Source organism: Tupaia chinensis, unplaced genomic scaffold, assembly GCF_000334495.1.
Source record: "Tupaia chinensis unplaced genomic scaffold, TupChi_1.0 Scaffold000273_1, whole genome shotgun sequence".
Lineage (NCBI taxonomy): Eukaryota > Metazoa > Chordata > Mammalia > Scandentia > Tupaiidae > Tupaia > Tupaia belangeri.
In genome coordinates, this window is record NW_006159755.1 from 2,210,999 (window position 1) to 2,224,482 (window position 13,484).

Below are 13,484 nucleotides of genomic sequence, written 5' to 3' on the forward strand. Positions count from 1 at the left end.
TGGGTGTTGTTTAGAACTGGTTATTGTTTCACCCGGAGTTCTCTGTTCCTTGAGGGCAGGGCCCAGCCCAGTCTGCATCACCTCTAGTCCAGCACAGCCCTAGGCACTGGGTAGAGGGGTTTTAGGACAGTAATGGTGCCTTGAAGGCACCGGAAGAGTTAAAGAGTTAAAGAGAGTATTCCCTAGGCCAAATGACAGCCTTAGGGCTGGGATGCTCCCAGAGACCTCTGGGGGAAAGTGCCTGGGTTGGTCCCTGCTAAGACATGGTTGTCACCAGACTGGAAACTCCCATGATTCTGGGGCTGAGGAAAGTCCCCTCAGCAAGACCTGCCATTTAACTCCCAGGGAGGGGTCCAAGGAGGAGGGAGCAGCTGGGGTAACCCTGAGAGTGACCTCTCATCTCAAATCTCAGCCTCCAATAGGTCAGAGCTCTCTGAAGCGGGGTGAAAAGAGAGGACAGGCTGGAGTTGGCAGGAGTCCAGGGGAGGAAGGAAACAACAATCAAGGAAAAAAATCAAAAACCCAGGCCCGGGGTTGGCTCAGGCCACGGAGCCCTGGAGGCTGAGCTCAGGCTGGGATGGAGGAGGCTTCCCGTGGGCAGATGGAGCTTCCTTCCCGGCTCCCTGGTGCCTCATGGCCCAGCGAGGGGCCAAGCTTGAGAGACCTGTCTCTTCTCAGTGTCTCCCCTAGCCTTCTTCTTGTGCCCTCTGCTTCCAGACCCCAGGCTCCACCATCCCACTGCCTCCCAGTTCTCTCAGCGGTGGGGCCATGGAAAACTGCCTCCACTCTTGAGGGACCAGAGGGAATTTTCCTGATGAGCCTTCCATTCCAGCCAGTCTTGGAGGAGGGGCTTCTGAGCCTTGGGGGAGGCGCCTTCTGACTTCATTCCCCAGGGCCCATGGGGGCTGTGGCCGCTGACAAAGGTGATTTCCAGGAAGAAGTGGCTAGGGAGGGAAGGAAGGGCTGAGTCAGTCCCTGTGTGGTGATCACAGTGGGAGGAGGCAGCTGTGGGGTTGGAGTGAAGCAGTAGCCTATTAGGTTCATTTCAGAGCTGGGGAGAAGGTCCAGGCTGAGAAGGAGGCCAAATACCTCATTCTGGGTGTTTCACCATCATGGCCTACTCTGCCCTTCCCAAGGGATTTTTTTTTTTTTAAGAATTATTTAATTTTGGGAACCAGCGGTTAGCATAATGGCTATGTCGCTGGACTCCCACGTAGTCGACCGCAGTTCGTGTCCCAGACCCGGTGGCTTAGAACTCACGCCGGGTGCGTGTGCGTGCGTGCCCAAGATCCCGAGAGGAAAATGGAGGAGAAGGGATTGCGGCGTGACCATCCCCCCAGGGGTGATTTCTCGCTTTCTGTCTCTATGTCTCTGTCTGTCTGGCGAGCGCATGCGCCCTATAGCGAAAACCTCTCAAAAAAAAAAAAGAATTATTTAATTTTATTTGTTATTATTTTTAAGAATTATTTTATTTAACTTTATTTATTTATTTTTTAAATTTGACCAGAGGGACAGAGTGAGAGATTGAGCAAGAGAGAGAGATGGAGAAAGAGAAAGTGAGAAAGCAAGCTGCCAGGTCCAGGACTCAAACCATGGTCAGCCATGTGGAAATCCAACACCTTTAACCACCATGCCACCTGCTGACCCCATTATTATTATTTTTTTATTTGACCAGAAAGAGACAGAGAAAGAGAAAGGGAAAGTGAGAAAGCAAGCCCAAGTCTGGGACTCAAACAGCAGTCTGTCATGTGGGAGTTCAGAGCGCTTCACCACCACTCCACCCCCTCCCCCCCAAGTGGTCTTCTGAGTCCTGCCTCCTCAGCCATGATTTGTGTGTGTGTGTGTGTGTGTGTGTGTGTGTAAGGAGATGGGGGATTGCAGGGGGTGGGGCGTGTCCAGGAGCCCCCACCCAGTAGAAACAGTCTAGACCCTACTCAGGAATCAGACCCTGGACACAGGGTCCAGGCTGGGAGCGTGGGGGTGGAGGTGGGAATTGGCGTGAGTGTCTCTTAGGTCATAAATGAAGGCCACTCTGGCTGCCCTGCAGTTCACACTATCCCCACTTCCCCACCACACCCAAGCCCTTTCACACAGCCTGAGAAGTTGCAAAAAAAAAAAGCCAATTTTAGGGTCTAGCAAGTGGCATGGTGGTTAAGGGGCTGGACTCCCACATGGCTGACTACGATTTGAGTCCAGGACCTGGCAGCTTGCTTTCTCAGTCCCATTCTCCCTCCATCCCTCTCTGGTCAAATTAAAATAAATAAAGTTAAATAAAATAATTTTTTAAAAAGCCAATTTTAGTAAATGAATTTGCTTCATAAATGCGTATTATATTAATTGCAGGGCTCCCACAGCGACTCTGGGTGTGTACACACTGTTCTTGTACATTCAACAGAACCTTCCAGGGATTCTGTGGGCCCTAGCCAAGGGACAGTCTCATCTATGAGTGAAGAGAAGGAAGTGGCTCCCCAGGTGCTCGCAGAACCCACCCAGGACCAGGCACAAATCACTCCTAAGATGTGGGACAAGGCAAAAGAGGCAGAGCAACAAGGGGAGCTCCGCTGGGCAGACTCTGGTCACCTGGGGGGCAGAGGGCCTCTGCTGCTCTCAACTCATTCACCCAGAACCTCTTTTTTTTTTTTTCCCCTGGAGAGGTTTTCGCTATAGGGCTCGTGGACTCGCCAGACAGACAGAGAGAGAGACATAGAGACAAGACAGAAAGCGAAAAATCACCCCCCAGGGGGATGGTCACGCCACAATCCCTTCTCCTCCATTCTCCTCTCAGGATCCTGAGCACGCACGCACACGCGCCCAGCATGAGTTTTAAGCCACCGGGTCTGAGACGCGAACAGTGGTCGACTACGTAGGAGCCCAGCGACATAGCCATTACGCTAACTGCTGGTTCCCCACCCAGAACCTCTTTGAGGAGCTTTGGAGTTGGTTCCTGCTTGTGTCTTGGGTGAAGGTCTTTGCATCTGGTGAAATGCTGGCCCTTCAATCAATGTTTCTGGTACTGTATGAATGAATGAATGAATGAATGAATGAATGAATGAATAAACCAGTCGAAATTTGAGACTCACCCTCACTCTGGGAGCCACTCAGCCTGACAAGTACAAGTGTGCCGAAGTTACACACCTGTTTTCTCCCTCTTTCTCTCTCTGTATATACTCACACTCGATACTCTTTTTTCTTTTTTCTTTTCAATGTTTCATTTAATTTTATTCATCATTACCATTTTTTAAATTTGACCAGAGAGAGAGAAGCAAACCGCCAGGTCCAGGACTTGAAACAGTCAGCCATGTGGGAGCCCAGGGCCCCAACCACCACGCTACCTGCTGGCCCCAATACTCTTTCTTCTAACTGACTGTAAATTCTTCAAAGCGCCAGTAAGTTTGTAATACTTGAACGTAGGCGCGACCAAGACTTCATTCATTCCCTTGGTAGTCACTGAATATACTGCCCTCGAGGAGACCCAGCGCTTGCTGGTAGGGACCCGGTGCAAGGACGCTCTATCAATTCTTCCAGCCGCCGCTCCCCTGGCTCTTCCAGAACCGAGGATTTTGACTCAGCCGGAGCCCACGGAGCCCACCCCAGGCATCCGACTCAGCCTGGCTCGCAGCGGCTTGAGCCAGAACCCGACCCTAACGAGCACGCCGCAGTCGTACGCGGACTCCTTTCCGAAGGGAGAGCTTTGGGCGGTGCCCGGCACGGGCGGGGCTGTGGACGCAGCTTGGTTGCTGCGGCCCTGGCATTGGCTCTGCGGGCCGGGGGCGGCGCTTCAGGCTCCACAGTCAGTACAGCAAGTTCTCAGCCCGGCTCGGGTGCCACTGCCTTGTGGTCCAGCTCCGGAGCTTTTGCTTCCCGCGAGTCTTGTCTGCGCTCCTCACGGTGAGTTTGGGCCGGGATTCTGCAGCCCTTCTGCGGTTTCGCGGGCCCATTCGGAGAGACCCACCCCAGTGGCGCCCCACCCCTGTTCGCGCCCCAGCCCCTATCTCACCTCCGCTCAGGTCTTTTTGGAGGCGCTTGGGGCTCGATGGGGTTTCCCGCCGCATCTTGGTCACTGCAGCCCCACCCGTCTCCCTACGACCCGCTCTGCGCCGCGCATCCAAATCCGGATCTTCCCATTCCGCCCTCCATTCTATGTCCGAGCCCCCGCCCCACTCCCCGGGACCCGGTAGCGCCCTACCGCCGCCCAGAGTCCCCACCAGGACTAGGGGCCGTATTTTTAGCCGATGATGAGATGTTCTCCTATCTTTAGATGCGGCCACGGGTGCCCTGAAACGGATCCAAGCACGGCTGGGCTGCGCCTGGGCAGGGGGGGGGGGGGGGGCGGGGCCGGATCCTCGGGGGGGGTGGGGAGGGGTCGGCGCCGGATCCTGAGCCAGAGCTAAGGAGTCCGACCCGCGGGAAGGGAGGAGCCCACAAGACAGAGCTCTGGATTTATGCCGAGCGGACACTCGGACATCGCCAAGGCCGGAAAGTCGGTGGGAGGCTCCTCCCAGAGCTTGAAGACCCGAACGGGGTCTCCTATCGCCCAGTGTCCCTTTGATTGATTGGGAAACCAGAAACCCACAAGAGATAAAGATCCCGCAGACAACCTGCATCTTGTACTCGAACACACAGCTTCTTGGGGGTCGCCTGCCTTGATCCGAAGCACGCAGGAGACCCCATGTGTTCTTGGTCTCCTCGGGGACACTGGGCAATAGCGGGAGCGCGCGCGCCACCTAGTGTCTGCGGAGCCGGGCGCTGCTGCGCGCCCGCGCCCTGGGATACACCACTACTGGCAAGGAGGGCTCGGCGCTGGCTGTGTCAGGGTGGGCGGGAGAAGGCAGACGCCTGGGACGAGGGTTCGTGGAATTTTGGTCGTGGAAGCACTGCCCCTGAAAAACCAAAGTGCGTGAGGAAGCTCTGCAGAGGTTTGCTGAATGCACAATAGAGCCCACAGTGACACACTGAGCTAGTCATTATACATTGGCACTGCCACCTGCACTGTAGCAGCCGACTCTACGGCAGCCCTCAGAGTGGCTTTGTCAGCCCATGTATGGGAAGATGAGGCCTAGAGAGGAGAGGTGTCTTTTCCTAGCTAGGTGCCTGTTTCTCCTGCTGCCCAAGCAGATTGTGGAAGTTAGCCTGGCCTGCTGCACTGGAGTCAGGAGGACCTGCTGGACAACCTTGGCAAAGTTACTTACCATCTTTGAGGTTCAGCTTCATCCTCTGTCAAGAGCAAGCAGTAATGACACTGCTGTGACTGGGAGCATTGAAATGGGAAATGTGCTTGGCAGGCTGGAGCCTGGGGTCCTGTCATTGCCAAACAGGAATACTCCCTGGCTGTAGTTCCCAGCTCTCCCCTGAGTGGTCAATGCCGGTCCCACCCTTTCCCTAGTGTCCGTTCTTCCCACATCTGGAATTGGGTGGGTACATCTGGCGCTGCTGAGACAGCTGTCAGGGACGCCCGATTTGTGTTGTGGAAACACTCCGGCTGTCTTGGCGCTCCTGTGTGATGGGGTGGGGGCTGGAGGAGGACCGGGCCAAGGCCCTGGAAAATCCCACCAGTCAACCCCACTTCCCAAGACTGAAAAGGGAGAAAAAGCCACCCCAGGCTGTCTCACCTGTCAAGGGGACAGACTGGATGTTTGTCAGCATGCCCCCCTCCCTGACCTGGCATGGTGGATCCTGGATGAATGAGTGATGGGATTGAAAGACCTTGGGTGCCTCCCCCAGCTCCTTCCAGGCTTAGCTGGAATTCCACCGCTGGAGAGTCATTCCTTTGTTTCCTGTCAAGCTGCAGGTGCTGTGGGAGGAGCAAGATGTCTGTAGCTCAGCATTACTGACCCAGGGTGTCCGGTCCTGGGGTGGGGTTTCCTGAGTGAGGGCCTGGGCTGTTGGGGGGGTAGGAGTGCAATGGGGCTGGAATTTTGCCTCTCCTGCATCTTCCTTTCTCCTTCCTAATCCCCCCTGCCAGCTCCCTCCTTCTCCCCCTCACTGTCCTGGAGGAAGAAGGGGGCAGAAGGACTGGCAGAAGCCTCCTTTGCTAGCCTCTGGGTGACCCTGAGGGGCCCAGTGGGAGAGGGTGGGCTCATCTGGCTTCAATCCTGGCCCTGCCTTTACTGGCTAGGTGACCTTGGACACATTTCTTTCTTTGTCTTTCATGCTGATTCTACATCTGGGCCCATGATCAGCCAATCAGGCCTCTATGCCTCCCCGCCCCAGGAACCAGTGGGAATCCTTGCTCCCTTTCCTTTTTCTGTTAACAGTATGACACCCCCTTATAGTGTATTTGTTTTTTCCACATTAAAATTAGCTTTTTTCGGGACCAGCAGATGGCTGAAATGGTTACATTGCTGGACTCCCACATGGCCGACCACAGTTCAAATCCTGGACCCGGCAGCTTAAAACTCACCATGAGTGTGGGTACTTGCGTGTCCAAGATCCCAAGAGGAGAATGGAGAGAAGGGATTGTGGCATGGCCATCTCCCCTGCGGGGGTGAGGGGTGATTTCTCGCTTTCTGTCTCTCTCTCTTTGGCAAGCGCACACGCCCTATAGCAAAAAAACTCTTTGAAAAGAAAATAGCTTTTTTCCTGACTGTATAAATAATATGTGCATATAAATAATACACAGTTATTATTAAGAATTTGAGTTTATAAAAGTCTGAACAAGGGCCAGCAGGTGACATGGTGGTTAAGGCACTGGATCCCACTTGGCTGACTGCTCTTTTCGAGTCCCAGACCCAGCGGCTTGAAAAGCATGCTGGGTGCATGTGCATGCATGCCCAGAATTCCAAGAAGAAAATGGAAGAGAAGGAATTGCAGGACAGAATTGTGGGGTGATTTTGCACTTTTCCTTTCTCTCTGTCTCTCTCCAATAAACGCATGTGCCCTATGGAAAAAATCTAAAAAAAAAAAAAAAATACAAAAAGGAAAAGTTGACCTGAAATCCTACCACTCTGAGATAACCATCAACATTTGGGCAACTGCCCTTTCGTAGTTACATAGATCATATGCATATATGTATTTTATGTCGTAGTAATGGTGCCAAATATTACAGATCTTTTTAACTCTTTTTAATTGCCAGAGGGCGCATGTGCCTACCACAGAGAGAGAGAGAGAGGGAGAGAGAGGGAGAAAGCATCCCCCAGTGGAGCACTGTCATGCCGTAATGCCTTCTTCATCCTGTCAGGATTTGGGACATGCACATGCTTTTAGCGTGTTTTTAAAACTGCCAGGGCCAGGACCAGCAGGTAGCATGGTGGTTAAGGCACTGAACACTCCCACATGGCCGACCATGGTTCGAGTTCTGGACCTGGTGGCTTGCTTTCTCACTTTCTCTCTCTCTCTGTCTCTCTTTCTGGTCAAATTAAAAATAAATGAATGAGGGACCAGCAGTTAGTGTAATAGCTATGTCACTGGACTCCCATGTAGTCGACTGCGGTTCGGGTCCTGGATCCGGTGGCTTAAACTCAAGCCGGGCGCACGTGCGTGCGCGCCCAAGATCCCAAGAGGAAAATGGAGGAGAAGGGATTGCGGCATGACCATCCCCTCTGGGGGGTGATTTCTCGCTTTCTGTTTCTATGTCTCTCTCTGTCTGTCTGGCGAGCTCACGTGCCCACTCCTCAAAAAAAAAAAAAATTTTCAAAAAAAAAACAAGAACTGCCAGAGCCAGGATTCAAATCACAGTCAGCCATATGGGATCCAGCTCGCTTAACCACTAGGCTACAGAGCTAGCCCCACATCATTTCTGTTGAGGACATCTTTCCTCTCATATCAGTGACTCCACATTCTCATTCTTGCTCCCCACCTCAAGTCAAGGTAGCCCGTATGATAACCTAGTGCTGACTTTCCAGAATCTTCTTCATTCTTATATAGCACAGACTCCTATACAGACCTACGTGTATATGTATGTAGGTGTATAATGCATGTTCAAGGGGCAGGGGAGGTAGTCAGTGCTTTCGATTAAGGCATCAGTTATACTACGTTTCTGTGTTTTGCTTCTCTCGCTTTGCAATGCCTTATGGAAATTATGTCTGATACCTCTCCGCCGGCGGGCTGTGTGGGAATCCAGCATGTTAATCACTGCACTAATTGCTGCACCCCCTTTTTCTTTAAGAGAGACTTTTCTTTTCCTTTTTTATAATAATTATTTATTTAACTGTATTTATTCATTCATTTATTTTAATTTGACCAGAGAGAAACACAGAGGGTGGGGAGAGTGAGAAAGCAAGCCACCGGGTCTAGGATGGTTGCCCATGTGGGAATGTTGAGCACCTTAACCACCACGCCACCTGTTGGCCCTGAGAGATTTTTCTTATAGGGTGCATGCACTTCCCAGAGCGACAGAAAGCGAAAAAGCACCCCCCGGGGGGATGGCCACGCTGCAATCCCTTCTCCTCCATTCTGTTCTCCAGATCTTGGGCATGCACACACACGTGTTGGTGTGAGTTTAAGTCTCTAGGTCTGGGACTGGAACTGTGGTCGACTACATAGGAGTCCAGCGATGTAACCATTATACCATCTGCTGGTCCTGAGACCTCTAATTATTTTTTTCTTTTTCTTTTTTTTTTCTTGTTCTTAGAGACTGCTAATTTTTAAATGGGAGTGATAGTAGGGTGGTTGTAATGATTAATATACATTTTTTTTTTTTTTGCTATAGGGCGCGTGCACCAGAAAGACAGAGAGAGACAGAGAGATAGAAAGTGAGAAGTCATCCCCCAGGAGGGATGTCCACGCCGCAATCCCTTCTCCATTCTCCTCTCAGGATCTTGGGCACGCACACACATGCGCTCGGCGTGAGTTTAAGCCACTGGGTCCGGGACTCGAACCACGGTTGGCTATATGAGAGTTCAGCAACATAGCCATTACGCTAACTGCTGGCCCCATAAAATGTGTTTTCAAAGAGCTCAGAAGAGGGAACCAGCAGTTAGCGTAATGGCTATGTTGCTGAACTCTCATATAGCCAACCGTGGTTCGAGTCCCGGACCCAGTGGCTTAAACTCACGCCGAGCGCATGTGTGTGCGTGCCCAAGATCCCGAGAGGAGAATGGAGGAGAAGGGATTGCGGTGTGACCATCTCCCCTGGGGGGTGATTTCTTGCTTTCTGTCTCTTTGTCTCTCTCTGTCTGTCTGGCGAGCGCACGCGCCCTATAGCAAAAACCTCTAAAAAAAAAAAAAAAAGAGCTCAGAAGAGGGCTGGCTTTGTACAGCAGTTTAGTACTGTACATAGGGAACTGGATTCCACATGGCCAACAGCAGTTCAAATCCTGGCCCTAGTGGTTTGAAAAACACACTGGGCATATGTGCGTTTGAACCCAGAATCCTGACGGGTTGGAGAAATACAGGAAATAGGCCAGCTGGTGGTATGGTGGTTAAGGTGGCTGGATCCCACATGGCTGACTGCATGTTTCTATTCCTGGACCTAGATGGCTTGAAAACCACTCTGGGCACATGTACCTGTACCAACCTGCCTAAAATCCCAAAAGGAGGGGAAAATGGAGGAGAAGGGATTGAGGTCTAACCATGCACCATGGGGCTGCTTTCTCACTTTTCTTCTCTGTGTCCATATTTCTCTGGCAAAAGAAAAAAAATTCTGAGGGACCAGCAGTTGGCACAATGGCTGTGTCGCTGAACTCACATGTAGTCCACTGCGGTTCGAGTCCCAGACCCAGTGGCTTAAACTCATGGGAGCGAGCAGATGGTGTGGTGGTTAAGGGGCTGGACATTCCCATATGGCCAGTCACAGTTTGAGTCCTAGACCTGGTGACTTGCTTTCTACTTTCTCTCTCTCTGTATGTCTCTCTCTGGTCAAATTAAAAAATTTAAAAAAATGAATAAACAAAATTAAATATTCTTAAAAAAATTCTGAAAGAAATAAAGGAAAAGGATGACGGTATGACCATGCTCCATTAGGGAGTGCTCGCTCGCTCTCTCTCTCTCTCTCTCTCTCTCTCTCTCCCCAATAAACTGGTGAGCACATGTGCTCCCTGGCAATAAAAATAAAAAAGAACTCGAGGGAATTCCAGATACAGAGGAGAGCTCCCCCAAATGTTGGCACTCCCTACTCCACCTTCTCTTTAGGTATCGGGGCAGGGAGGAGAGCCAGAAACTACAGAAGAGGACCTCAGAAAAGTTTGTGGGAAAATGGAATCGTGACTTATTTTGATGCAAAAACATTTTAAAATTCATGTCTAGTTTTATTACAGTTCATTTTCCATAAACTTTTTGAAGACACCCCCCCCCATAAGACTCCTCTCCTGGCATAGTGTAAGGCACTGGACTCCCACGTGATGGCAACCTGAAACTCACACCAGGTGTGTGTGTGTGTGTGCCCAAAATCCTGAGAGGAAAAGAGAAGAGATTGCAGAGTGGCCATCCGCCCTTGGGGATGATTTCTTGCTTTCTGTCTCTGTCTCTCCGGTGAGCACATGTGCCCTATAACAAAAACCTCTTTAAAAAAAGACTCCTCTTCTTAGGCCAGCACACCTGCTGGTGGTGTGGTGATTAAGGCACTGGATTCCCACATGGCTGACTGTGGTGTAAGCCCTGGTCCTGGTGGTTGTAAATAATCCCCATGCCTGTGTGGACATGCCTTAAAGCCTGAGAGAAGACTGGAGAAGGGATTGCGTGCGGCATAGCCACCTCCTGGGTAGTGATCTCTCACGTTGCCTCTGTCTCTCTTCACCGAGTACACATACGCTATGGAAAAAAGCAAAACACATTCCTTTCCTATCCCTAAGGAACTCCTAACCTGGAGGAGGAGAAAAAGGAAACTTGGAGATAGTGACCTCACCTCCGGGTGGGACGCGATTGGGCCAAATAAGAGGTGTCAGCCATGAGGCACTGTTGAAAACCTAGGCCGGGCCTGGGTGGGAGAGACGGAGGTTACGAGCTCTCTGTCTTCAGTCAGATGGGGACTTGAGACCAGCTGTGAGAGCCCACACCACTGCGCAGGTACGTTGTGGGGCACAGTTGATGTGCAGTAGAGGTAAGAGTAGGAAGTGTGTCCCGAGGCGATGGTGATAAACAGAGCCAGGGACCCAGAGGAAGAGACCAGAGCAGGACTTTGGGTGTGGCTTTGGGCCGGTCATTCAGGGTCCCAGGCCTTAGTTTCCCCCATGTAAAAGGAAGGCCTTGGTGCTGGTTGCCTAAGTTGGTCTATAGTGAAGACATGCTTCTCCCAGCAGGGCTCCCCTCAGGAGAGTGGTCTCACTTGGGCTCCCAGGGCTAATTGGAGGGTGTCTAGGAATGAGACTAATGCTTCTGACTTTTGTCCTCCTGTCCCCATCTTTGTGTTTCAGGTCCTCAGCGCTGGGCCAGGGAGAAGTTCTTGTGGACAAGACCAAAGACCATTGGCGGCTGCACGATCTCTACCTTTCTGCCTCCGGTTTTCGAGAGTTCGGAACCCGTTGCAGAGAGAGTGATTTATGTTATCGCAACCCTCTGACTTCATTGATCTTTAGTTTTTCTTTTCTGCTTCCTTAGACCGACTGCGGTCACATCCCACATTCTAGTCTGGTCCTTCAGCCTGTTTCAGGGGTTGACGGCCACCCTCCAGAGTGAGTGTTTCTGGTTGAGGGTGTTGAGAGGAGGAGACGTGACACCGTGGTCTCGGCAGGCACCCGTGTCCAGCCTCGGCAGCCAGGCCTGGTGGTAAGGTCTCGATGTCCACCAAAGTGCCCATCTATCTAAAACGCAGCAGCCGCAAGGGCAAGAAGGAGAAGCTGCGGGACCTGCTGTCCTCGGACATGATCAGCCCACCGCTGGGGGACTTCCGCCATACCATTCACATTGGTAGCGGTGGTGGCAGCGACATGTTCGGTGACATCTCCTTCCTGCAGGGCAAGTTCCACCTCCTGCCGGGGACAGCAATCGAGGGGCCTGAGGAGGATGGCACCTTCGACCTCCCCTTCCAGTTCACCCGCACAGCCACAGTGTGTGGGCGGGAGCTCCCGGATGGGCTGTCCCCTCTGCTCAAGAATGCCATCTCTCTGCCTGTCATTGGAGGGCCCCAGGCCCTCACCCTGCCCACAACCCAGGCCCCACCCAAGCCCCCTCGCCTGCACCTGGAGACCCCTCAGCCTTCTCCGCAGGAGGAGGGGAGTGTAGACATCTGGAGGACTCCAGAGGTGGTTTCGCCCCGCAATGGGCTGACCCCGGATTCAGGGGGTGAAGAGGAGCCCTTCCTGTCCCACGCCAGTTCCCTGTTGTCCCTGCATGTGGACCTGGGCCCCTCCATCCTGGACGACGTGCTCCAGATCATGGACCAGGACCTGGACCGTGTACCGATCCCTACATAAGGCCTGCCACTGACCAGTTTGGGAGATGCCAGGCGGCAGGGTGTGGACGTGACCCTGGCCTAGGAGCTGGGATCCTGGGATCCCACCTGTGTGCTCGCCGGCCAGCGATGCTCATCTTGAACCTTTGTTTCCCTCCCTCTCACCCTCCCCCAACGGACAGAGTGCGCCTCATGGCTTTCCCTAACACCCCACCGAGGACTCCTGCAGAAGTCAGTCCAGAGCGCCCTGAGTGTCTCGGCCACTTGGACCCCCACCACCAACCGCCCCTCCTTCCCTCTCCTCAGACGAAGGTTCTGCTGAAGTGGGCTCTGTTCACGTCCTTCCACCTCGGCACTACCGGAGGCCCAGGTTCTGGGCAGGTAAAGAGGCAGGCATGACTGACCAGGGGACTTGGGCCCTGGGCTGGCTATCCTGGACCTTTAGGTTTGTGTTGGACTGGGAGTGTGGTGTCAGTGGCCAGAGGTGTCCTGCCTCATCTCCTGCCTTGTCCCTTCCTCACATGACCAGGGGATTCTGGTTGCAATAAAACCTGCTGCTACCGGTGGCTCAGCTCCCTGCGCCCTTGCCCAGGTTTTCTCCCGAAGGCAGGCAGTCTCCGTGAGCTGCAGGGCTTACCTGGGAGAGACCACCCCGGAGGGCCTTATGGAAGGCAGGCCTTTCCCTCAGGAAGGTTGTACCTGATTCAGTCATGGCTATCCTGACACTGATTCCAGCATTTGTCAGGTCACCAAACTCAGGTAGACTGAGGATTGTGCCGGGTGTGGGTTCAATCCCTGTCCAGGCAGTAGGCATCTGTAAGGGGAGACCCGAGAGTCAAAGAATAACCACAGGCCTAGTTCTTTGAGTCAAGCTTCTCCAGTTTTGGAGCACTCAGAGCACACACGAGGGAGAACGGGCAGGGCCTGGCAGGGACCCAACAGGCCAGTCAGACTCATCCCACCAGAGGCTGTTACTGAGATCTAAGGTGTGGAAGCAGATAACTTGAAAACGTGATTTTTAGACTCAAAGTCTCGTGGATACAAGGCAGATACAGTTCCTGCTTTCTCAGAGCTTAGTTCTTGTGGAGAGAAGAGTATTAAATTTGTAAACAAGTAAGAGATGATGCTAGCGGGACCAGCAGTTGGCATAATGGCCATATCACTGAACTCCCATGTAGTCGACTGCAGTTTGAGTCCCAGACCCGGTGGCTTAAACTCA

At 52.6% G+C, this 13,484-nt stretch overlaps 1 protein-coding gene across 1 annotated transcript; it reads left to right on the forward strand.

Moving 5' to 3' along the window:
* Positions 1 to 3,784: 3,784 nt before the first annotated feature.
* On the forward strand, positions 3,785 to 13,484 carry CDC42EP2 (CDC42 effector protein 2). The gene is made up of 2 exons (XM_006149886.3): positions 3,785 to 3,888; positions 11,289 to 13,484. Exon 2 carries the CDS (start codon positions 11,652 to 11,654, stop codon positions 12,285 to 12,287), a length of 636 nt encoding a protein of 211 aa, XP_006149948.1. The 5' UTR covers positions 3,785 to 3,888; positions 11,289 to 11,651; the 3' UTR covers positions 12,288 to 13,484.

Bases quoted from the DNA above. Each gene is read 5' to 3' on its own strand.
- CDC42EP2 (XM_006149886.3), top strand. From the start codon at position 11,652: ATGTCCACCAAAGTGCCCATCTATCTAAAACGCAGCAGCCGCAAGGGC.